General features: G+C 48.5%; 1 protein-coding gene across 3 annotated transcripts in view; it reads right to left on the minus strand.

The window, feature by feature from the left end:
- LOC121292635 (mitogen-activated protein kinase kinase kinase 21-like) overlaps positions 1 to 22,325 on the minus strand; it is a 94,812-nt gene extending 72,487 nt beyond the window's left edge. For all 3 annotated transcript variants that reach the window (XM_041214879.1, XM_041214887.1, XM_041214870.1), the window contains exon 1: positions 21,549 to 22,325. In XM_041214879.1, the coding sequence (XP_041070813.1) occupies positions 21,549 to 22,284 (736 nt within the window). In that variant the 5' untranslated portion in view covers positions 22,285 to 22,325. The remainder of the gene's footprint in view (positions 1 to 21,548) is intronic.
- Positions 22,326 to 26,925: the final 4,600 nt, after the last annotated feature.

Genomic DNA, 26,925 nt, shown 5'->3' on the forward strand with positions numbered 1-26,925 from the left:
GCATGCATCACTAGCTTCAGCGTGAGAGGATAAGGGGGGATAAAAGAAGAAACACTGCGTTTATTCAAACTTTTTTTTTTACAGGGTACTGTCAATGCTGACTCATGAGAAAATGCTATCCATGATTAGTCAATTACTCCCATAAACAGAATGAACCCATGGCATTGTGCAAGTTATCTCTTGTTACGTTGATCATCACACCCCACGAGTAGGATGTTCTGATGAGGAGCAGCAGCAAGATTACATCTGGGGGCAGCACCACAAAAAGCAGTCAATGTGTAAATCAGTGCTTGCACTGACATCAGGAACACGAGAGCTGCTGCAGCTGCACTTCACCATTCTGTGCCAATCTATGAAGTCTGAACACAAATCCAGCAGCAAAGCTTCATACACTGTTTCTGCTATCTGAACACTCCCCCTAAGTCATCACCTGGAAATCTGTCCCTCACATCAACTCAAAACACTCACATCACTTCAAGGGACAGAATAGGAGAGTTTCTCTTTATATGTAGGGAAATGTTGGAATATGGAATGCCCTGCTTCAAAATAGATGAAGCAGAATAGTTTGGAAAATGGGACTAAGCGGATAACCCTTTCAGAGAACAGGCACAATGGGCCAAATGGCTGCCACCTGTGCTGAAATATTCTTATTTTATGAGGCAGGGTCACTGAAGCTCACCTTAGTGAATGGTTTTACATGGTCAATAATGCAGTGCTCATCCACAGACTCATTTCTGAATTGTGCTTTTAATTTTCCCACTGAAGCCCGATACTCTACTCATTCCAACTAGGGAGGTAGAGTTCACATCCTTTGTATTAATAGCAAGGCATCAGAGAAGCATAGAGATAAAAACAAAAAAACTGTGGATGCTGGAAATCCAAAACAAAAACAGAATTACCTGGAAAAACTCAGCAGGTCTGGCAGCATCGGCTGAGAAGAAAAGAGTTGACGTTTCGAGTCCTCATGACCCTTCGACAGAACTTGAGTTCGAGTCCAAGAAAGAGTTGAAATACAAGCTGGTTTAAGGTATGTGGGGGGGGGGGCGGAGAGAGAGAGAGAGAGAGAGAGAGAAGTGGAGGGGCATACACCTACTGCTAACAAAATCACCATAAAATACTACGAAAGCTGCCATTCTCTCCAGTTGCACCCAGCTATGCAGGTATTTGTTCTGCAAATAAACTAACTTGGTATTTAGCCAACATGCTGAAATTTGGTGGAGTGTTTGCACAGTCGCACAGATGTTAGTAGATCCATTCACAAAGAAAAATGCATTGTGCATCAAATGGCAGCAGCTTACAGATTAAAAACAAAAAACTGCGGATGCTTACAGATTACTTGGTTTCAACCATTATTACACACGAGTTCTCTTGTTTTACCTAAGCTAGTTGGAGGAAAGTTTCTTATAATTTGCTTGATATTTTTATGTTGCATCCAATTATTTCAAAGAGGCTTTAATAAATTACCAGAGGCAAACATTGTTAAGGATCCATTTGTTCATACAATAGTGCAACAAGTGATTAATACTGAAAGGACGCATTTAGCATTGGTTTCAATGCCTCAAAGCAGTGAATTCCAGTTTGAGTAACTTCTTCCTTTGACTAGTGACATCTGCGTATCTGGATTTAGTCCAATTTGCCCAAGACTTTCGTCTAACCACAACTCTCCAAATAACTGTGAACGTGCTAAGTTACACAACTAGCCATACCATGCAATCACTTGGTCCTCAGCGACACCTTACTGTATAAGAAAACATGGCATAAATATATACTAGTCTTGTGATTGCTGTTACGTTTACAGTATAATGCACTGTCTTTAATCAAATCCTTTGGCAGTGACTATAATTGTAAACAAAATTGCACTGTGGATACCAAACAGCAGTCAATCCAATTTGCATTTAGCAGGAAAGACTAAATCTCATTTTTTAATTACTGCAGCATATTTGGCTCATTTTGTTTTTCCTCTTGCTGGGGTCTAGGTCATGGGCACCAACAGCCCTCTGATGTCCCACTCCATTTGTCATTCTTCACAAGCCAAAGCAACAGATTTATTCATGGAGGCCAACACTGTCAAGCCTCATCCTCAGCAAACATGCACTTGCTGGCTGGGGAATTTGGAAGGAACTGAATAGTAATCAGGAAGGAGAATCTTGGCTGATTTGATTCCTCTCATCTGGCTTGGAGCATTTTGGTGAATTGCTCCATATCTAACTGCTGCAATTGGCTAACTTGACATCAACATAGACCAACCCTAGTCTGTGCAAACCTAGTCTAACCTCCATCAGCAATGCATTTATTCACTCAGCTATTAATCAAATTAAACTTTATTTCAAGGCACAAGAGAGACAGCTAGTTAGGGAGGGGAATAAAAGCATAGCCAAGGTTCCTGTCCATGATGGTTGCGACAACTTTGAAGGCAAGTGAACATACCAATGCTCACCATTAATGTAAAGACTAGCCGTTGCACAAATTATGGCAGGAGTGCTGGTACCGTTAGAACCAGTAGCATCAACACCTTCAAGAGGAGGGCTGGAAACCAAATAACTCTTGGGCTGCAAAATGCACAGTGCATTACAGGCTAGGACAAGAGTTCACATGGGTAGAGGAAATGAAAACATAATCTCAAATTTCCCAGTAATACTGGAAATACTCAGCAAGTCTGGCAGCATCTGGGGAGAGAGAAACAGAGTTAATGTTTCAGGTTGATAATCTTTCATCAAAAAGTACTTGAGAGCCAGAAAAATATTTTCAGGAGCAATTCTGATGAAGGGTCATTGACTTGAAATGTTAACTCTGTTCCTCTCTCCATAGATGCTGCCTGACACACTGAGCATTTCTGGCACTTTTTTTTTTGTTTCAGATCTCCAGCATTCACAGTATTCCGCTTTGATATCGGAGTGAGGTGTTTTGAAGCAGCACTGATAAAGAAAGACTTGCATTTATACAGAACCTTTCACTATCTCAGGACATCCCAAAGCGCTTTACAGGCAGCATCGTTGTTTTGAAGTGCAGTCACTGTTGTAATGTAGGGAAAAGTCAGAAAGGTTATGTGGCAACCCACATCAACTGGGGAATGACATGCTTGGTAGGCAGACAGAAATCAAAGAGGGAAGACATCTGAATGCATAATGTGCAAGTACTTTCTCTTATAGAATGCCTGCCTGCAAATGAAAATAGCTCAAATTTAGACAGTTGCACTAAGCAATCTTGAATGCTTGCGAGTGTAGCATTCAGAAGGTAGAGTAGTGTGGATGCCAAGGCTGATGCGGCCAACTTGGAATCCAGTCTTGCCAAATATAACACCTGGTAAGTATTCTCCTGCTCAGAACAAAGGAAACATGTGCTTGACAACAAAACGTCTTGCTGCCCGAGCTGAGTGTATTTTTGTATTCATAGCTCCACTCCCACAGTTCAGCGACATAGGCCATGCACGCAGAAAGCAGATAAGGACTTTTACGATTTAAAACAGACCTTTCTACACTTGAACTCTACTTTTCTTTCAAAATGATCTATTTTCTCTACAATTAGTGATAGTGGAATCGATAGGGGGAACAGGCAGGTGTTTCTGCAATCATAGGCATGACTCCAGGCTGGTGTGTTGTCTCCCTGGTGCCAGGGTCAAGGATGTCACTGCACAGCCCATTAACAGGGGAGGGTGCACAGCCAGCATCTGCAGTCCACTGGTATCAATGACACCTAGGTAGAAACAGGTGTGTGGTCCTGTAGTCAGAATTTAGGAAGCAGACAAAATTAACTGAACAATGGGCTGCCTTTAAAGAAGGGATCATTCAAGTATAGTCTAAGGTATGAATACTTTTGCATCTGTCTTTACCAAAGATGCTGCTGCTGCCAAGGTCATAGTGAAAAGGAGGTACTTCAGACACTTGAAGGGTTTAAAAATGAGGAGGTGGTATTGGATAGCTGTCTGTGCTTAAAGCTGATCAAATGAAATGCACCCAAGGGTGCAGAGGGAAGCAAGACTGGAAATTGTATCGGCATTGGCCATAATTTTCCAATCTTCCTTTCACTCAAGGATGTTTGCTGGAGGACTGGAGAATTACAAATGCTACACCCTTGTTCAAAAAAGGGTGTAAAGATAAGCCCAGCAACTACAGTCAATCAGTTTAATCTCAGTGGTGGGGAAGTTTTTAGAAATTATAATTAAGGACAAAATTAATAGTCCTTGGGCAAACATGGGTTAATTAAGGAAAACCAGCATGATTTGTTGGGGAAAATCATATTCAGCTAACTTGCTTGAGTTTTTTGAAGTGGTAACAGAGAGGGTTGCAGAGGTAATGTTGTTGTTATGGAATACATGGACTTCCAAAAAGCATGTGGTAAAGTGCACACTACAGAATTGTGGCAAAGTTACAACTCATGGAATAAAAGTGACAGTAGCAACATGGATACGAAATTGGCTGAATGATAGGAAACAGAGTATTGGTGAACGATCGATTTTTGGACTGGAGAAAGGGCTATATTGGAGTTCCCCAGAGGTCAGTGTTAGGGCCCTTGCTCTTCCTGATATATATTAACAATTTAGACATTGTGTACAGGGCACAGTTTCCAAATTTGCAGATGATACGAAACTTGGAAGTATTGTGAAGTGTGAGGAGGATAGTTTAGAACTTCAAATGGAATTGGGCAAGTTGATGGAATGGGCGGACAAGTGGCATGTGAAACTTAATGCAGAGAAATGTGAACTGATTCATTTTGGTAGGAATAACGCAGAGAGACAATGGGTCGTAACTTAGCATGGAGTAACCCTGAAATGCAGCTGCACCTTTCTCACCCGACCTTCCAACTCAGGCTAGGTGAAAAAGGTGCAGTGGGTTCCTCAGGCCTTGTGTTGAGGGTAGTTTAGTCGAAGTTTAGGAAGACACGCCTCTATTTTTATGGCACTAGCTGAGTCAGTACTATAGTTATCCAATAGTTAGAAGTTGTTTTAATTATCCAACTTTTTCCAAGTAATTATTGCTGTAAGACAGTCAAAACCATCCCAAGTTTGCAATTTAAACTAAGTTTCAAATTGTTCCAATTGCAGTGCAATTGTCCTGGTTGAGAGTACGATTAATAAGGTATATGGAATCCTGGGCTTTATAAATAGGGGCATAGAGTACAAAAACAAGAAAGTTAAATTAAACCTGTATAAAACACTGAGGGAGTGTCCAGTTCTGAGCACCACACTTTAGGAAGGATGTGAAGGCATTAGAGAGGGTGCTGAAAAGGTTCACGAGAATGGTTCCAGGACTGAAGAAATTCAGTTACATAGACAAATTGGAGAACTTGGGATTGTCCTCCAAGGAGAAGAAAAGGTTGAAAGGAGTTTTAATAGAATTACTCAAAATCATGAGGGATCTGGACAGGGCAGAAAAGGAGAAACTGTTCCCATTGGCGGAAGGATCTAGAACCAGAGGACACCAATTTAAGGTGTTTGGCATGAGGAAAAACATTTTCATGCAGCAAATGGTTAGGAACATGGAACACACTGCCTAAGAGTGTGGTGGAGGTAGGGTTTACTGAGGCTTTCAAAAAGGAATTGGTAATAATCTAAAAAAGAAAAAAAATTGCACAGCTATGGGGAAAAGGCAGGGGCACTAGGTGAATTGCTCCTTGAGGGCCAGCACAGGCCTGACAGGCCAAATAGCCTCCTCTTGTGCTGTAAACATTCTATGATTCTAATTAATTTGTGCTAAATTTGACACAGCATCAAGAAGAATATTGTAACAAGAAGAATACTGTTACATGAGATGAAAAATACAAAGCCCCAAATCAAAGGCATTCAAATGAACAATGGGAATGAACATTAAATAAATTATGTTTTTTTTAGGGGGGTGGGCAGGGAGGAAATTGGAGAAAGTCACACCAGACAGCTAACAATGGGAACATTGGCAACAACGTGGAGAATGCTGCCCCACCTGCTTGCTCGGCAGCAATGACGATTAGGTCAGGCTGACCAAACGTGGGAAATAATTTATAAATAGAGAAACAATTTTTAAAAGTTGGCTATCTATACTTAGCTCAGGTGAGGCTCTGCCTTTTTGAGAGAGCATTGTCAGCTTTCTAGCTGCCCTGCAAAATACAACATCAGCCTACTTCCTGCTTGATAAATATTCTGTGAAAACATAAGAACGGAAAGAAGAGAAGCAGTAGACCATAAGATATTTAATATGATCCTGGCTGATCTTTTGCCTCAACTCCATTTTCCTGCCCACTCCCCATATCCTTGGATTCCCCAAGAGACTGAAAATCTGTCTATTCCAGCCTTACTCAATGATGGAGCATCCACAGCCTTCAAAGTGTGAAATCTAGTTTCCTAATTTGTTTAAACATCAAATAGTGTTATTGCAAATTCTGTCCTTCCAAGTCTGGGGCGTGCCAAGCAAAGTGTTTGAAGTTGTTTAACACTAGGTGAAGTATCAGAGTTGAACGTTTCTCACTAACGGGCAGTGGTTGCAGCGATCTGAGGCAATGAATTGAAATCACCTTCACACTGGGTTGAGTGCCAGGTTAGTGCTGCTAGCTCCTGATGCATGGATCTCATACTGCACCAAAGTAAACTTGCTGGCAGCTGGGAAGACCTTTATTGGGTCTTGCCAGCTGCCAGCCTTACTCAGCCCAGCGACTTTACTTTGGTGTTGCCGCTGGCTACACAAGACCCATACGACATAAGCCGACTGACCAAGCACAGCGCTAAATTAGAAGTAGAAAAACGGCTTAAGAACAACATTGGCAACAACTGCTGGTGAGTAATTAAGGAACTAAAGCCAAGTGCAGTTTTTCTTCAATATGCTCATTTTTAAATTATGATGGGATTCAATAAAGTAAAAGGTAAAGATGTTGTTTTCACTTGTGGTAGATATCAAAATTAGCAGACATAAATATAAAATAGTCGCTAATAAATCTAATACGGAATTCAGGAGAAACCTCCTTACACTGTGTGACTAAAATGTTGAATTTTTAGGCACATGGAGCAGTTGAGGGGAATGGCATAGATGCATTTAAAGGGAATCTAGATAAATAAATGCTGGAGTAAGGAATAGGAGGTTACGCAGATAAGGTTGGATGAAGTAGGGTAGGAGCATAAACACCAGCATAGACCGGTTCAGCCAAATGACCTGTTTCCGTGCAGTAAATTCTATGTAAAATACTGCATGTCAATGGAATGTATTTGTACTGAATCAATGGGTGTCACACAGAAGATTAAATGTATGCACTTGTTTTTTTAAGTGACCACAAAATGGTCTGATTAGGCTTCAGTATTTGGTCTATAATTCACAATGTGAATTTTTAACAACTTGGAGAGGTACTAGGGTCTGGAATGCATAAGAAGCAATATAAATGGATTTCATAGTCATAGTTACTGACATTTTTCAACAGCAAATTTGTTCAATACGTCAATTTCCCAATATTAAATAACTCATTTGGTCATGTGTCTCGGCCAGATGTCTGCTAACGTGTGACCAAAATTGATCCAAGATAACTGTGCACTATGGTGAAAGGCTCAGTTACTGTACTAGGGATGGGAGATAAAATAAGGAAGTGAAAAGCAAGAAGGCACAATGCTCAAAGAAAGGGCAGCAGAGCTCTGGAATAAGCTAACCTAGATGCAAAGAAACAATTAGATGTATTACTGGAGATAGAGGGTTTACAGTATTTAGCACAATAACCCTTATGGTGAGAAGATGGGTAGCTGGAGCTGATCTCTGGAAAAAGGATCTTACTGCTGGGTCTAATAACTTTTTTCTGTTCCCAATAATTCTGTCCCTTCGGTGAATGAAAATGACCACCATCACTTCAACAGCAGTTTGTACAAGTCCTAAAGTTGCAAAATAATATGAATTCATTAGTGATTTGGGTTTAGTCAGTCAAAGGCTGAATACAAACCTCCTGAGCACACACAGTACGGCAGCAATCCGAAAACAAAATAGCAGCCTCAAACATAATTAACAGAGCTTGTGTTTGCATGCATTAGGTGATGTAGCAAAACATAGAACTGCACCCTAGCATATGGAAAACTATTGTGCAAATTTGCACTACCTAGAACTGAACCTTTCAAATGCCACATACCTCCCTCAATAATACAGGATTATTTCAAAAGCACCCAAGCTACAAATAAATCATTGCCCACCTGTACTAAGATTGCTGATCTCATGCAGTATACTGTTCAGGAATCAGAAGAGTTGGGGGAGGGGAAATGGATAAAGGTCAGTGTTCCAATGAAAAGATGGGATTTGCTAAGAAAGGAATCAGATTTGGCTCTGATATTCTTCATGCTGACACTCATCACCCAGGCTTACACTTGAGTGGGGCAACTGCAGAATCACATACCAAACATAAGATTTGACAATTGTTAGCAAGATTAGAAATAAGTTAGTGCGTGGAGGGGGGGATAAGAAGGGAGAAGAAAGGGGAAATTCCAAGACACTGTATAGTCACATATGCCATGCTTTCAATATAGTTGTGAAGTACACACAAAATTGCTCCTACGCTCTGGTCACCATTGCCCCCTCTTCAACAGGCAACAAACCTTGCATCCCAAATCCAAACAGGAGGAAAATTAAGAGAGAAGAAACAAGAGATAACTAAAATAAATAGCTTCCTATGTTTGCCCCCGTTGTTATGTGTATTTTAAAGACGAAGTATAAAGTATAAACTAAAATAAAGGAATTACATCCCTACTCTACTCTTAACCTTCCCTATTCCTATGAAAGCAGTGGCTCATGTTTCCATTACAGTAGGACTCTGATACCTCTTCATAGTGAAGATTCTCTATTTGTAGGCCTGGTCAATAAACGTAAGCCACCAAATGAACCATGGGAGGCCACCAAAGCCCACCAGTACAGTATCTCATGTCAGCCTTCAGGTGACTATTATAAACCACGCAAGCTTTTCAGTGAAACCTCCAATAGCTTAAATATGAGAGGTGGGTGCAGAACAAGATCTAGGTACTCTGGCACTGAGCAGAGTTGAACATTTAAGCTGCTTCATCCGGGCACACGAAAAGTTCTGCCATATAAACATGAAGATTGCTAACTAAGATTTGGATTCTACGCTAACACCAGTCTCAATAACCAAACCTACTTTCAAACTGTGGAAAAACAGCACCCTGAGACCACCTTGTGAATCACGACACATTATTCTGCAATGACGTCAGTTTGGCACTGCTTTGAACTGCTGTTAGTTGGAGATTTTACTGGAAGCTATAACAGATAATTTTAAAAATAAATCTATAAACCACACAGCTTTGTGAAGTCATGTGAACCACCCCCACCAGTTAAATTACAACCTATTACTCATTCCCAACCATTCATAATTATATATACACAATTTAGAATGCAATTAAATGGGACACAATGTACTATGACTACCAGACTTAATGATAAATATTCCTTGAACTATGTCAAGGCTGAAATAATTTCTTAGTACATTTCTGGTCACAATCAACAGCAACATTCAACGAGTTCACTGGACCGTGCCACAGGACTATTCCAAAGACCTTTCAAACCCAGCAAACAACAAATATTTCCATAGATAGCTCCAAAAAGCAATATATATGACTCTTCTTTGGAAGATTTCCCCCATGTGTACTGACTCTTTACTCTGACGCAGTCACCAAGTAGCACCTTCAAACTGAATATCCCCCCATGACAAACATATAATCACTGGTTAAAAGCAAAATACTGCGGATTCTGGAAATCTGAAACAAAAACAGAAAATGATGGAAAAGTTCATCAGGTCTAGCTGGTTTACTGTTTACTCGTGTTTCATGATAGGACCATGCACGCCAAATATTTATAAATATTTCCCCACTGCCTGCCTTCCTCACGAAAAGTCAATGTTGCTACCAACTTGCCCCATTTATAAATATTTGGCAGGAATCAGAATTCGGCAAAAATTGTGCCAGACACATGATAAAATAATGCAATGGGAAGGCAGAGATCCCAGCAACAAAATCACAGCAGTGGGAAGCAATGCACCAAGGCGCAGAGATACACAGACATTGACAACTAAAAGGAGAATCAACGCACAGGTTACAGCAGAAACAAATCAGTAAATAAACAATTCTGGACAAAGGCAGATGGATTACAGAACTCATTGATTCACAGGAAAATCGGGGAAAGGCCTCAACACCTTTAAATCAGACCAACAATAAGTTGCATTTATATAATCCCTTTAATGTAGTAAAATGTTCCAAGTCATGGGAGTGTAATCCTGAGCTGAAGAAGAAAACATTAGAAGAGTAAACATTGGAAGAGGTGACCAAAAACTAGGTCAAAGATGCAAGTTTTAAGGAATGTCTTAAAAAGGGAAGAAGTGGAGATGCGCCGAGATTTAGGAAGGGATTTAGGAACTGAGTGTCTAGTCAGCTGAAGGCAAGGCTCCCAATGGTGGGGTGCAGGAAATGGGAGGGGTGGACAAGGGCTAGAGTTAGAGAAACACAAATCTCTCAGCATCATAGCTTACTGCAGGTGGAAAGGGGCGAGGCCACCAAGGGATGTCAATACATGAATAAGAATTTTTAAATTGAAGGGTTTGGGTACAAGGAGCCAATCTAGGTCAGAACACACAGGGGTGATGGATAAATAGGGTTTGGTGTGAGCAAAATATAGATAGCACGGTATTAGATGAGTTCAAGTTGTCGGGTGGTCAAAGATGGGAGACTAGTCAGGAGAGCAATGAAATATTTGAGTTCAGAGGTAATGAGTATGGATGAGGGTTTCAGCAACAGATGGCTGGGGCAGGGGCGCAGGCCAGCAGTGGCACAGAGGTGAGGTAGACAATCTCGGAGAGGATATAGGATCAGAAGCTCAGCTCAGGATCAAATAAGACAAAGTTGCAAGCTGCCTAGTTCAGCCCAAGACTGTGTCCACAGAACAAGGATGGATTTGGTGGCTACAGACAGGAGTTTGTGCTAGGACTGAGTCAGTGACTTCAGTCTGTCCAATTTTAATAGGAAGAAAGGTTGTTTCACCCAGGAGTTGATGTGGGACAAGAATAAAGAAATGAGACAGGCAGAAAGATTTGATGGAAACAAGATCAGCACACACACATCAGACATAGATACACAGACAATTCAAGCAGATATTAAACAACAGAGAATACACAAACATATATCATTGAGAAAACAAATATGCTCAGTCAATAAACAGATCAGGCTGACTGAATGACTAAGATACAAAGAACAAGAAGTGAGAACACCCATGAGATCCACTAATTATATGTAAAGCTGCGCCAAGTTTTTATGATAAAAATAACTCAAATATTTCTCAAACTGAATTTCAATGCAGCAATCGTCAGCCAGGACTGCCGAGTGGGTGATCCATCTCAGCCACCTTCTGCACTCCCCAGCCACACAAATGACAGTCTTCAGCCAATTCAATTCACTCCACATGATATTAACAAATGGCTGAAGACACCAGATATTGCAAAGGCTATGGGCCCTGATAATATTCTGGCAATAATACTAAGACTTGTGCTCCAAAGCTACCCAGCTATGCGGAAAATTGCCCAGTTATGTCCTATGCACAAAAAGCAGGACAAATCCAATCTGGCCAATTACTGCCCCATCAGTCTACTCTCGATCATCGGAAAAGTGATGGAAGGGTTCGTTGACATTGCTATCAAGCAGCATTCACTCAAACACCCTGCTCACTGATGCTCAGTTTGGGTTCCACCAGGGCCACCCAGCTCTTGGCCTCATTACAGCCTTAGTTCACACATGGACGAAAGATCTGAACTTGACATCAAGGCCACATTTTAGTGTGGCACCCAGGAGCCCAAACAAAACTGGAGTCAATGGAAATCAGGGGGGAAACTCTCCACTGGTTGGAATCTTATCAGCTGTAAATGAAGTGGTTGTGGTTGTTGGTGGTCAAGCATCTCAGTCTCAGGACATCACTGCAGGAGTTCCTCAGGATAGTGTCCCAGGTCCAACCATCTTCAGCCACTTCATCAATAGCCTTCCCTCATAAGGTCAGAAGTGGGCATGTTCAGCACCATTCGTGACTCTTCAGATATTGAGGCAGTCCGTGCCCATGTGCTGCAAGACCTGGACAACATTCAGGCTTGGGCTGATAAACGGCAAGTAACATTTGCACCATACAAGTGCCAGGCAATGACCATCTCCAACAAGAGAGAATCCAAATATCAACCCTTGCCCTTAACAAAGTGTAACCGTTATTTAAAAGGGGTCCAAAGACACACGAGTATTTTTGGCGAAGCCTCTCTCTCTTGTTCTCCTTCAATTTATGAGCTTGTGAGAAAAGTTATTGCTCATGGAATAAAAGGGACAGTAGCAACATGGATACAAAATTAGCTGAAAAATAGGAAGCAGAGAATAATGGGTCAATAGATATTTTTCGGGCTGGAGGAAGGTTTGTGGTGGAATTGCCCAGGGGTCGGTCTTGGGGCCCTTGCTTTTCCTGATATATATTAATGATCTAGATCTTGATGTGCATGAGACAATTTCAAAGTTTGCGGATGATATGAAGCTTGGGAGTATTGTGAACTGCGAGGAGGATGGTGTGAAACTTTGAGGGAACATAGACAAGTTGGTCAAGTGGGCAGATAGGTGGCAGATGAAGTTCAATGCGAAAAAGTGAAGTGATGCATTTTGGTAGGAAGAACATGGACTGACAGTATAAAATAAGGGGTGAAATTTTGAAGGGGGTGCGGGAGCAGAAAGATCTGGGTGTAAATGTGCATAGGTCTTTGAAGATGGCAGGACAGGTCGAGAGAGCAGTTAATAAAGCATATAGTATCCTGGGCTTTATTAATAGGGATATAGAGTACAAGAGCAGGGAGGTTATGCTGAATTTTATAAGACGCTTGTCAGATCTCAGCTGGAGTTTTGTGTACAGTTCTCGGAGCTGTGTTATGAGAAGGATATGTTCTCCTTGGAGAGAAGGAGGCCAAGAGGAGATTTGATAGAGATGTTCAAAATCATGAGGGGGTTGGGCAGAGTAGATAGGGAAAAGCTGTACCTGCTCATAAAAGGATCCAGAACGAGAGGGCACAGATTTAAAGTGGCTTGCAAAAGAAGCAAATGTGACATGAGAAAAAAACATTTTCACACGAGTGGTTCAGGTCTGGAATGCGCTGCCTAGAAGTGTGATGGAGGCAGGTTCAACTGAGGCACTCAAAAGGGCATTAGATAATTATTTGAATAGAAACAATACGCAAGGGTAAGGGGAAAAGGCAGGCAATGGCACTAGGTCATAATGCTCAGTTGGAGAGCTGGTGCAGACACGATGGGCCAAATGGCCTCCTGCTGTGCCATTAAAATTCTGTGATTCTGTTCATGGTGGACAGTTTCTTTTTTTTAAAAATTGTTATTTGTTCTCAGGTGTGGGAGAGGTCATCAACCCTCCAGGATTAAAGATTAATCTCCTGGACACTGCAGTGGCCAAAGCCCAGGAGAAATATCATAGGAGCATTTGAAAAATTGCTTAAATCTTGTTTTAGTCATGAACATTTATGGTGATGGGAAGAAAATGATTGTTTGATTAGCAGTCAAGATCATCCAAACAGAAAACAATGAATATTCACTATCCAATTCACCATCACAAGGAGGGACATGTCGGGTGATAGCGTGTCCAGTTCTGGGTGTTGCAATTTGGGAAGGATGTGAAGGCATTGGAGAGAGTGAAGATTCATGAGAATGGTTCCAGGGATAAAGAATTTGAGAAACGTAGATAGATTGGAGAAGTTGGGATTGTTCTCCTTTAAGAGAGGGCTGAGAGGAGATTTGATAGACATGTTCGAAATCATGAGGGGGTTGGAGAGAGTCGATAGGGAGAAACTATTGCCACTCGGGAAAGGATCGCGAACGAGGGGAGTAAAGTAAAGAAGTGACAAACAAAGTGGATAATGGGGATCCTGTAGATGCAGTAAATCTGGACTTCCAGAAGGCCTTTGAAAAGGTGCCGCACAAAAGATTAATACACAAGACAAGATCACATGGAGTTAGGGGTAATTATATTAGCCCCCTAACTCTTTTATAGTTCTCAATTTCTGCCTGAGCTCTGACATACACCCAAAATACCTAGCTGAATCTCTATATGCACAGCAATGTGACTCCACCACACAGCACAAGTATGAGTGCACTCCAATGCGCTTTGGTCTTTTGGTACTCCAAACACTTTGGTCTTTTTCTGGATGGCAAGCTGTAACTAGTGGGGTGCCACAGGGTTTGGTCCTTGGGCCCCAACTATTTACAATTTATATTAATGACTTGGATTCAGGGATAAAAGGTACTTTGGCTAAATTTGCAGATGACACCAAAATAGGTGGGAAAGTAAGTTGCAATGAAGAAATAAGAAATTTACAAATGGATATGGACAGGTTAGGTGAATGGGCCAAAGTTTGGCAGATGGAGTTTAACGTCGATAAGTGTGAGGTTATCCATTTTGGTCGGAAGAATAAAAAGGCGACTTTTTATTTAAATAGAGAGAAATTTCAGAATGCTTCAATGCAGAGGGATCTGGGTGTCCTCATTGAATCGCTGAAAGCTAGTATGCAGGTACAGCAAGTAATAAGGAAGGCTAAAGGAATAGAGTATAAAAATAGGAAAGTGTTGTTGCAACTGTACAAGGCATTGGTGAGACTACGCCTGAAGTACTGTGCACAGTTTTGGTCCCCTTACTTGAGGAAGGATGTAGTTGCATTGGAGGTGGTTCAGGGGAGGTTCACTAGATTGATTCCAGGGATCCAGGGCTTGTCTTATGAGGAGAGATTGAGCAGTTTAGGCCTATGCTTGCAAGAATTTAGAAGGATGAGAGGAGATCTAATTGAGGTATATAAGATGCTAAAGGGGACAGACAAAGTGGACGTGGAGCGGATGTTTCCCCTTGTGGGGCATTCTAGAACGAGAGGCCTTGGTATTAGGCTCAGGGGTGGCAGATTTAAATCAGAGATGAGAAGAAATTACTTTTCTCAAAGGGTCATAAATCTGTGGAATTCACTGCCTCAGAGTGCAGTGGATGTCGGGATGTTGAAGAAATTTAAGGAGGAGATAGGCAGATTTTTAATTAGTAAAGGATTGAAAGGTTATGGGGAGAGGGCAGGAAATTGGAGTTGAAGCCGAAATGAGATCAGCCATAATCGTATTGAATGGCGGGGCAGGCTCAAGGGGCTGAATTGCCTACTCCTGCTCCTAGTTCTTATGTTCTTAACTGGCAAAAGAAGCAAAAGCGAAGTGAGAAAAAAACCATTCACTCTGGGGAAAAAAAAGTTAAGTTCTGCAATGAACAGCCTGAGAATATGGTGGAGGCAGGTTCAATCGAGGCATTCAAAAAGGGAATTAGACTGTTATCTGAGAAGAAAGAATGTGCAGGGTTACGGAGAGAAGGCAGGAGAATGGCACTAGGTGAATTGCTCATTCGGAGAGCTGATACAGATACAATGGGCTAAATGGCCTCCTTCTGCACAGGAACAATTCTGTGATTCTGAGACATTCAATGGCCCTACCATTGCTGAATCCCCCACTATCAACATCCTAGGGGTTACTATTGGCCAGAAACTGAACTGGACTAGCCATATCAATATTGTGGCTGCAAGGGCAGGTCAGAAGCTGGGAATTCTGCAGCGAGTAACTCTATCCTGATTCCCCAAATCCTGCTCACCATCTACAAGACATCAGTCAGGAATGTGATGAAATACTCTCCACTTGCCTGGATGAGTGTAGCTCCACCAACACCACCCAGGACAAAACAGCCTGCTTGATTGGCACCCCATCCAACACCTTCAACATCCACTCCCTCCATCACCGGCACACAGTGGCAGCATTGTGCACCATCTATAAGATGCACTGCAGCAGCTCAACAAGGCTCCATTGACTGCACCTTTCAAACCTGCAGCCTCTACCACCTAGAAGGATAAGGGCAGCAGATGCATGGGAACACCACCACCTGCAAGTTCCACTCCAAGGCACACACCATTCTGACTTGGAGCTATGTCGTCGTTCCTTCACCGTCACTGGGTCAAAATCCTGGAACTCCCTCCCTACATCATCGTTGGTGTACCTACACCACATAGATTGCAACAATTCAAGAGGGTGGTATGCAAGGGCAGTGAAGATGGGCAGTAAAAACGACACCCCCGCCCCATAGAAGAATAAATAAATAAATCTGACCCAATCCAAACATTTTATGCAAACCTGGTCCATTTATAACAATGCCAATTCTGGCCATTTTTACTACAGTACGAAAATGAAACACTAATGAAAAAAAAAGGTTGTTCAAAATTCAGAAAGGGCATCATTTGGCTAGACATATAGATGTTTCCACTTGTGGAGGAGTCCAAAACTAGAGGCATAAGTACAAGCTTTAAAACTAATACTTCCAAAAGGAATCCAGGAGAAACTTCTTTGCTCAGAGAAGTGATGAGAACATAGAACTCTGCCAGATGAGGCGATTAACATTAGTGAATTAAGGGAAACATATACTTATCAATGAGGAAGAAAAGAATAGAAAGGCATTTTGATAAGTTAAGTGAACAGGGGTGGAAGGAGGCTCATGTGGAGCATAAAGACCAGCATATAACGAATAATAACATTATTGCATTCTAGAAAAGAGTTGACGTTTCGAGTCCTCATCACCCTTCGACAGAAATTTCTGTCGAAGGGTCATGAGGACTCGAAACGTCAACTCTTCTCTTCTCCGCCGGTGCTGCCAGCCCTGCTGAGTTTTTCCAGGTAATTCTGTTTTTGTTTTGCATTTCCAGCATCCACAGTTCTTTTGTTTTTATTATTATTGCATTCTACCTTAATTACAGATGAAAATAGCTCTAGCCCAATTAAACATTACATAACACCAAACCAGTTACAGCCATATCATAATATATATAACCCCCATCCATTTAAAACACAAAGTGGTGTCACAGCTGTTTAAAATATATTGCCTCGCATACAATATTTTTTCAATGAACAACTCATTTATAACACGGCCTCAAGCTCCAATCCAGTTACTGCTGTTATGAAACTCTTATTAGCAATGTGAACTGACCCACAAGAATGTGTATAGCTCGAACTCATCATACACATCTCCATCTCCCCATCAATATAGCTCTGACAGCCTCCTAAAATCTTTTATAGTTTTCAATCTCTGCTTGAGCTCTGACATACGCCCAAAATACCTAGCTGAATCTCTATATGCACAGCAATGTGACTCCACCACACAGCACAAGTATGGGCGTACTCCAATGCACTTTGGTCTTTTGGTACTCCAAACACTTTGGTCTTTTTCTGGATGGCAAGCTGTAACTAGTGGGGTGCCACAAGGTTCGGTCCTTGGGCCCCAACTATTTACCACCTATATTAATGACTTGGATTCAGAGATAGAAGGTACTATAGCTAAATTTGCAGATGACACCAAAATAGGTGGGAAAGTAAGTTGCAATGAAGAAAAAAGAAATTTACAAATGGATATGGACAGGTTAGGTGAATGGGCCAAAATTTGGCAGGTGGAGTTTAATGTGTATAAGTGTGAGGTTATCCCTTTTGGTTGGAAGAATAAAAAGGCGACTTATTATTTAAATAGAGAGAAACTTCAGAATGCTTCAAATGCAAAGGGAACTGGGTGTCCCCGTGCATGAATCACTGAAAGCTAGTATGCAGGTACAGCAGGTAATAAGGAAAGCAAATGGAATTTTGGCATTTATTGCTAAAGGAATAGGGTATAAAAATAGGGAAGCGTTGTTGCAACTGTACAAGGCATTGGTGAGACCGCGCCTGAAGTACTGTGCACAGTTTTGGTCCCCTTACTTGAGGAAGGATGTAGTTGCATTGGAGGTCGTTCAGAGGAGGTTCACTAGATTGATTCCAGGGATGTGGGGCTTGTCTTATGAGGAGGGATTGAGCAGTTTAGGCCTATACTCGCTAGAGTTTAGAAGGATGAGAGGATCATCTAATTGAAGTATATATGATGCTAAAGGGGATAGACAAAGTAGATGTGGTCTGAGGGTAGGATGGTCTGAGGGCCCTTAGCTTCTTCCTCGAACAGAGGCCCGAACAATCCCCATCCACCACTACTCTCCTCCGTCTGGCTGAACTTGTTCTCACGCTGAACAATTTCTCCTTCAACTCCTCTCACTTCCTCCAAATAAAAGGTGTGGCTATGGGTACCCGCATGGGCCCCAGCTATGCCTGTCTCTTTATGGGGTATGTGGAACATTCCTTGTTCCAGTCCTACTCCGGCCCCCTTCCACAACTCTTTCTCCGGTACATCGATGATTACTTCGGTGCCGCTTCATGCTCTCGTCGGGACTTGGAAAAATTTATTAATTTTGCTTCCAATCTCCACCCCTCCATCATTTTCACGTGGTCCATCTCTGACACTTCCCTTCCCTTCCTTGACCTCTCTGTCTCAATCTCCGGTGATAGACTGTCCACCAATATCCATTACAAACCCACCGACTCCCACAGCTACCTCGACTACAGCTCCTCACACCCCGCTTCCTGTAAGGACTCCATCCCATTCTCTCAGTTCCTTCGCCTCCGTCGCATCTGTTCCGATGATGCTACCTTCAAAAACAGTTCCTCTGACATGTCCTCCTTCTTCCTTAACCGAGGTTTTCCACCCACGGTCGTTGACAGGGCCCTCAACCGTGTCTGGCCCATCTCCCGCCCATCCGCCCTCACGCCTTCTCCTCCCTCCCAGAAACATGATAGGGTCCCCCTTGTCCTCACTTATCACCCACCAGCCTCCGCATTCAAAGGATCATCCTCCGCCATTTCCGCCAACTCCAGCATGATGCCACCACCAAACACATCTTCCCTTCACCCCCCCCTATCGGCATTCCGTAGGGATCGTTCCCTCCGGGACACCTTGGTCCACTCCTCCATCATCCACTACTCCTCAACCCCCTCCTATGGCACCACCCCATGCCCACGCAAAAGATGCAGTACCTGCCCCTTCACTTTCTCTCTCCTCACCGTCCAAGGACCCAAACACTCCTTTCAAGTGAAGCAGCATTTCACTTGCATTTCCCCCAACTTAGTCTACTGCATTCGTTGCTCCCAATGTGGTCTCCTCTACATTGGAGACCAAACGTAAACTGGGCGACAGCTTTGCAGAACACCTGCGGTCTGTCCTCAAAAATGACCCAAACCTCCCTGTCGCTTGCCATTTTAACACTCCACCCTGCTCTCTTGCCCACATGTCTGTCCTTGGCTTGCTGCATTGTTCCAGTGAAGCCCAACGCAAACTGGAGGAACAACACCTCATCTTCCGACTAGGCACTTTACAGCCATCCGGACTGAATACTGAATTCAACAACAAAAACAGAATTACCTGGAAAACTCAGCAGGTCTGGCAGCATCGGCGGAGAAGAAAAGAGTTGACGTTTCGAGTCCTCATGACCCTTCGACGGGTCATGAGGACTCGAAACGTCAACTCTTTTCTTCTCCGCCGATGCTGCCAGACCTGCTGAGTTTTCCAGGTAATTCTGTTTTTGTTTTGGATTTCCAGCATCCGCAGTTTTTTTGTTTTTATCACTGAATTCAACAACTTTAGGTCATGAGCTCCCTCCCCCATCCCCACCCCCTTTCTGTTTCCCCCTTCCTTTTCTCTTTTTTTTCCAATAAATTATATAGATTTTCCTTTCCCAACCTATTTCCATTAAAAAAAGAAAAAAAAAAATTATTTATTTTTTTTTACATCTTTTATGCTCTCCCCACCCCCACTAGAGCTATACCTTGAGTGCCCTACCATCCATTCTTAATTAGCACATTCGTTTAGATAATATCACCAACTTTAACACCTATGTGTTCTTTTGTTCTATTGTTGGTGACATCTTTTGATGATCTGCTTCTATCACTGCTTGTTTGTCCTTACAACCACACCAACCCCCTCCACTTCTCTCTCTCTCTCTCTCTCCGCCCCCCCCACACACACCTTAAACCAGCTTATATTTCAACTCTTTCTTGGACTCGAACTCAAGTTCTGTCGAAGGGTCATGAGGACTCAAAACGTCAACTCTTTTCTTCTCCGCCGATGCTGCCAGACCTGCTGAGTTTTTCCAGGTAATTCTGTTTTTGTTTTTGATGTGGAGTAGATGTTTCCCCTTGTGGGGCATTCTAGAACGAGAGGCCATACTTTTAGGCTAAGGGGTGGTAGAATTAAATCAGAGATAAGGAGAAGTTACTTTTCTCAAAGGGTCGTAAATCTGTGGAATTCACTACCTCAGAGTGCAGTGGATGCTGGGACACTGAATAAATTTAAGGAAGAGATAGATAGATTTTTAATCAGTAACGGGTTGAAAGGTTATGGGGAGAGGGCAGGAAATTGGAGTTGAGGCCGAAATGAGATCAGCCATGATCGTATTGAATGACGGGGCAGGCTTGAGTTGCCTACTCCTGCTCCTGGTTCTTATGTTCAATGTGCCGCAGGCACAGCCAAGGGACCCCTCTTGCTGCGTACATGGCCAAGGACGCCCCCTTCACTCCCTACACTGCGTACACAGCCCAGGACCCCCCTACACTGCGTACACGGCCCGGGACCTCCTACACTGCGTACATGCCTAGGACAACACCCAACACTGTGTACACAACCCAGGACCACCCACGACTCCCGCACTGCACTGTGTACACAACACATCACCACCACCCCCCCCCAACCGCACTGTGTACACAACACATCACCACCAACCCCCCCCCAACCGCACTGTGTACACAACACATCACCACCAACCCCCCCCAACCGCACTGTGTACACAACACATCACCACCAACCCCCCCCAACCGCACTGTGTACACAACACATCACCACCAACCCCCCCCAACCGCACTGTGTACACAACACATCACCACCAACCCCCCCCAACCGCACTGTGTACACAACACATCACCACCAACCCCCCCAACCGCACTGTGTACACAACACATCACCACCAACCCCCCCCAACCGCACTGTGTACACAACACATCACCACCAACCCCCCAACCACACTGCGTACACAACACATCACCACCACCCCCCCAAACCACACTGTGTACACAATACATCAGCACCCCTCCCAACCACACTGTGCACACATCAGCACACCCCCCAACCACACTGTGCACACAACACATCACCACTATCCCCCCAACCACACCGTGTACACAACACATCACCACCCACTCCAACCACACCGTGTACACAACACATCACCACCCCCTCCAACCACACTGTGTACACATCACCACCACCCCTTCCAACCACACTGTGTACACAACACATCACCACCCCTCCCCCCAAACCACACTGCGTACACAACACATCACCACCCCCTCCCCCCCACACCACACTGTGTACATAACACATCACCCCCCACCACACGGTGTACACAACACATCACCACCCCCTCCCCCCCACACCACACTGTGTACATAACACATCACCCCCCCACCACACTGTGTACACAACACATCACCACCCCCTCCCCCCCACACCACACTGTGTACACAACCCAGGACCCCCACACCCTCTTCCCCACAGTTTACCACAAGGGTGTGTCTGCCTGTGGGATGGGATCCGATCCCACCCCCAAATCCCGTTTCGGCTACTCACTGTTGCTGGATTTCAGGTCCCGGTGGATGATCGGCACGATGGCCTCGGCGTGAAGGTAGCACATCCCGCGGGCGATCTGCACGGCCCAGTTGACGAGGGTGCGGGGCGGGATGCGGCGTCCGGCCAGGGCCCGGTTGAGGGGCCCGCCCTGGGCGTACTCCATGACCAGGCAGAGGTTGGGCTCCTGCAGGCAGACGCCGCGGAGGGCGATGATGTTGCGGTGCCGGAGCATGGCGAAGAGGCGGGCCTCCCGGCGGGCGCTCTCGGCCGTGGCGCCCACCTCCTCGTCGGGGTCCCGGCGGGCCGCCTTGACGGCCACCGGCTGCCCCTTCCAGGTGCCCCGGTAGACCTTGCCGAAGCCGCCGACCCCGATGATCTCCTGCAGGGTCAGCTGGCTGAACTCGATCTCGGTGGCGGCCTGGGCCCCCGGCCCGGCCTGTCCCGGCAGCTCGGCCGCCTGGGGCCGGGTCCGGGCCGGCTGGCGGGTCACGTAGTTGGCCGGGAAGATGCCGACCCGCTCGCCGATCTTGCCCGTCCACCAGCCCTCGTCGCCCGACACCTTGGCGTCCGTCGACAGCACCTCCAGCACGCCGCCCTGCCGCAGGCTCAGCTCGTCCTCGGCGCTCGCCTCGTAGTCGAACACCGCCGTCCAGAAGGAGCCGGCCCCGGGGCCCAGGCGCCGGCCCCCGGCCCCAACTCCCACATCGGGGCTGAACAAGGCCTCCAGGGGATCCATAGCAACCGCCCCGCCGCCGCCGCCGCCGCCGCCGCCTCCAGTCGCGCTCATGGGCCGAGTCTCCGCAGCTCAGCAGCAGCAGCAGCGGCGGCGGCTTCTTCCTCCTCCTCCTCCTCGCCCCCCTCCGCCGCCGGCCCCGCTGCCGCCCGATCCGGCAGCCGCTCCGGCTCCATGGACACGGCTCTCCCTACCCACCCCCCCGCCAACCGCCTCTCCCCGGGGTGATTGAGCTTCTCCCTGTCTCTCGCTCTCGGTGTCCCTCAGACTCCGCGGGGTCACTCCCGGTCACCAGTGCCTCCCGCCCTCCGCGCCTTCCTATTGGTCCGCCGCCGCCACCATGGAGCTGAGAGTGGGCGGGGCGGCGGCTATAGGAGGGTTCGGGCGGGCCTGGGAACGTGGGTGGGGCTTCAAGTGCAGGGGGCGGGGATGGAGGGTTTTGGGGGCGGGGCTAGGAAAATATGGTGTGGGCTGGGAGCGGGGTAGGGACAGAGTGCGTGACGGGGAGGGGCTGGGAAAGTGAGGGTGCGAGAGTGTGTGAGGGGGAGAGGCTCGAGAGTGTGTGAGGGGGAGAGGCTCGAGAGTGTGTGAGGGGGGGAGGGGCTGGGGAGTGTGTGAGGGGGAGGGGCTGGGGAGTGTGTGAGGGGGGAGGGGCTGGGGAGTGTGTGAGGGGGGGAGGGGCTGGGGAGTGTGTGAGGGGGGGAGGGGCTGGGGAGTGTGTGAGGGGGGGAGGGGCTGGGGAGTGTGTGAGGGGGGGAGGGGCTGGGGAGTGTGTGAAGGGGGGAGGGGCTGGGGAGTGTGTGAGGGGGGGAGGGGCTGGGGAGTGTGTGGGGGGAGGGGCTGGGGAGTGTGTGGGGGGAGGGGCTGGGGAGTGTGTGAGGGGGGAGGGGCTGGGGAGTGTGTGAGGGGGGGAGGGGCTGGGGAGTGTGTGGGGGGGAGGGGCTGGGGAGTGTGTGAGGGGGGGAGGGGCTGGGGAGTGTGTGGGGGGGAGGGGCTTGGGAGTGTGTGAGGGGGAGGGGCTTGGGAGTGTGTGAGGGGGAGGGGCTGGGGAGTGTGTGAGGGGGGAGGGGCTGGGGAGTGTGTGAGGGGGGAGGGGCTGGGGAGTGTGTGAGGGGGGGAGGGGCTGGGGAGTGTGTGAGGGGGGAGGGGCTGGGGAGTGTGAGGGGGGAGGGGCTGGGGAGTGTGTGGGGGGGGAGGGGCTGGGGAGTGTGTGGGGGGGGAGGGGCTGGGGAGTGTGTGAGGGGGAGGGGCTGGGGAGTGTGTGAGGGGGGAGGGGCTGGGGAGTGTGTGAGGGGGGGGAGGGGCTGGGGAGTGTGTGAGGGGGGGGAGGGGCTGGGGAGTGTGTGAGGGGGGAGGGGCTGGGGAGTGTGTGGGGGGGAGGGGCTGGGGAGTGTGTGGGGGGAGGGGCTGGGGAGTGTTTTGGGGGGAGGGGCTGGGGAGTGTGTGGGGGGGGAGGCGCTGGGGAGTGTGTGAGGGGGAGGCGCTGGGGAGTGTGTGAGGGGGGAGGGGCTGGGGAGTGTGTGAGGGGGAGGGGCTGGGGAGTGTGAAGGGGAGGGGTTGGGGAGTGTGAAGGGGAGGGGCTGGGGAGTGTGAAGGGGAGGGGCTGGGGAGTGTGAAGGGGAGGGGCTGGGGAGTGTGAGAGGGGGAGGGGCTAGGGAGTGTGAGAGGGGGAGGGGCTAGGGAGTGTGAGAGGGGGAGGGGCTAGGGAGTGAGTGAGGGTGCGAGTGTGTGGGGGCAGGGGCTGGGAATGGGGGGGGAGGGGCTGGAGGAGTGTGTGAGGGGGAGGGGCTGGGGAGTGTGAGAGGGGGATGGGCTGGGGAGTGAGTGAGGGTGCGAGTGTGTGTGGGGGGGCAGGGGCTGGGAATGGGGAGGGGGAGGGAATAGGGAGGGGGAGGGGCTGGGGAGGGGGAGGGGCTGGAGGAGTGTGAGAGGGGGAGGGGCTGGGGAGTGTGAGAGGGGGAGGGGCTGGGGAGTGAGTGAGGGTGCGAGTGTGTGTGGGGGGGCTGGGAATGGGGAGGGGGAGGGAATAGGGAGGGGGAGGGGCTGGGGAGGGGGAGGGGCTGGAGGAGTGTGTGAGGGGGAGGGGCTGGGGGAGTGTGTGAGGGGGGGAGTGTGTGAGGGGGGGAGTGTGTGAGGGGGGGAGTGTGTGAGGGGGAGGGGCTGGGGAGTGTGTGAGGGGGAGGGGCTGGGGGAGTGTGTGAGGGGGAGTGTGTGAGGGGGAGTGTGTGAGGGGGAGGGGCTGGGGAGTGTGTGAGGGGGAGGGGCTGGGGGTGTGTCTGAGGGGAGTGTGAGAGGAGGAGAGGGAGAGGGGGAGTGTGAGAGGGAGAGGAGCATCTGGGGAAATAGGGGCTGGGCGGTGGCTGGTGGAATAGGGACTGGGAGGGTGCCTGGGGCAATAGGTGATGTCTGGGATGGGAGCGATGTCTGGGGAATGGATGGGTGTCTGGGGGGGGAATGGGTGTTTGTTGGGGGGGGGATGGGTGTCTGGGGGGGGGGATGGGGGCAGTGTCTGGGGGATGGGGGCAGTGTCTGGGGGATGGGGGCAGTGTCTGGGGGATGGATGGGGGCAGTGTCTGGGGGATGGATGGGGGCAGTGTCTGGGGGATGGATGGGGGCAGTGTCTGGGGGATGGATGGGGGCAGTGTCTGGGGGGGGATGGGGGCAGTGTCTGGGGGGGGATGGGGGCAGTGTCTGGGGGGGGATGGGGGCAGTGTCTGGGGGGGGATGGGGGCAGTGTCTGGGGGGGGATGGGGGCAGTGTCTGGGGGGGTTGGGGCAGTGTCTGGGGGGGTTGGGGCAGTGTCTGGGCGGGATGGGGGCAGTGTCTGGGCGGGATGGGGGCAGTGTCTGGGGGGGATGGGGGCAGTGTCTGGGCGGGATGGGGGCAGTGTCTGGGGGGGGATGGGGGCAGTGTCTGGGGGGGGATGGGGGCAGTGTCTGGGGGGGGATGGGGGCAGTGTCTGGGGGGGGATGGGGGCAGTGTCTGGGGGGGGATGGGGGCAGTGTCTGGGGGGGGATGGGGGCAGTGTCTGGGGGGGGATGGGGGCAGTGTCTGGGGGGGGATGGGGGCAGTGTCTGGGGGGGGATGGGGGCAGTGTCTGGGGGGGGAGATGGGGGCAGTGTCTGGGGGGGAGATGGGGGCAGTGTCTGGGGGGGGGGAGATGGGGGCAGTGTCTGGGGGGTGAGATGGGGGCAGTGTCTGGGGGGGTGAGATGGGGGCAGTGTCTGGGGGGTGAGATGGGGGCAGTGTCTGGGGGGTGAGATGGGGGCAGTGTCTGGGGCGGGGGATGGGGGCAGTGTCTGGGGCGGGGGATGGGGGCAGTGTCTGGGGGGGGATGGGGCAGTGTCTGGGGGGGGATGGGGCAGTGTCTGGGGGGGGATGGGGCAGTGTCTGGGGGGGGATGGGGCAGTGTCTGGGGGGGGATGGGGGCAGTGTCTGGGGGGGGATGGGGGCAGTGTCTGGGGGGGGATGGGGGCAGTGTCTGGGGGGGGATGGGGGCAGTGTCTGGGGGGGGATGGGGGCAGTGTCTGGGGGGGGGATGGGGGCAGTGTCTGGGGGGGGGATGGGGGCAGTGTCTGGGGGGGAGATGGGTGTCGGGGGGGGAGCTGGGGGGGGGCGAGATGGGTGTCTGGGGGGGATGGGTGTCTGGGGGGGGATGGGTGTCTGGGGGGGATGGGTGTCTGGGGGGGGATGGGTGTCTGGGGGGGGATGGGTGTCTGGGGGGGGATGGGTGTCTGGGGGGGGATGGGTGTCTGGGGGGGGATGGGTGTCTGGGGGATGGGGGCAGTGTCTGGGGGATGGGGGGCAATGTCTGGGGGCTGGATGGGTGTCTGGGGGATGGGGGCAGTGTCTGGGGGATGGGGGGCAATGTCTGGGGGCTGGATGGGGGGCAATGTCTGGGGGCTGGATGGGTGTCTGGGAGGGGGATGGATGTCGGGGGGGATGGATGTCCGGGGGGGGGGATGGGTGTATGGGGGGTCTCTGGGGGATAGGGGCTATCTGGGGGATGTGGGGGTGTCTGGGGGATAGGGGGGGTGTCTGGGGGGAAAAGGGGGTGGTGTCTGGGGGAAAAGGGGTGGTGTCTGGGGGGGATGGGTTCTGGGGGGGCGCTGTCTGGGGGATAGGGGCTGGCCTGCTTGGAGCAGGGCCATGGGGCAGAATGTGGGGCAGGGGCTTAGAGAATATTGCAGGTGCTGAAAGTGTGGGAGGGGTTGGGAAAGTTTTGGGCAGGTGGTGTATGGGATAGGGGCTGGGAGTGTGGGGAGAGGTGGCATGCTTGGGGCAGGGGCTTGGAGTTGGGCTCTGCCTCCCTCCAATGTAGTGACTGACTGGTCAGATCATCACTCCCTCCAGAAAGATTTGCATTTATATATACTTATACATATTTATATATACTTATACATCTTATACAACAACTGAACCAAAACCCTTCACAGCCAATGAAGTACTTTTAAACTACTGAACCATGGCTGACATGTCTCCCAGTTGGCAATGTTGTTAGCTTTGTCTAATGCACAAAGAATCCTTGCCTTGGGTCGAGTTTGGGCACACACACCCCAAATCTACCTTATGCAGAAGTACCATTTCCCCAGGCATTACAACAGTGACTGCATTTCACAGAGAACAGGCTTGTAGAGCACCCTT

This window comes from Carcharodon carcharias, chromosome 2, assembly GCF_017639515.1.
Source record: "Carcharodon carcharias isolate sCarCar2 chromosome 2, sCarCar2.pri, whole genome shotgun sequence".
NCBI classification, from domain to species: domain Eukaryota; kingdom Metazoa; phylum Chordata; class Chondrichthyes; order Lamniformes; family Lamnidae; genus Carcharodon; species Carcharodon carcharias.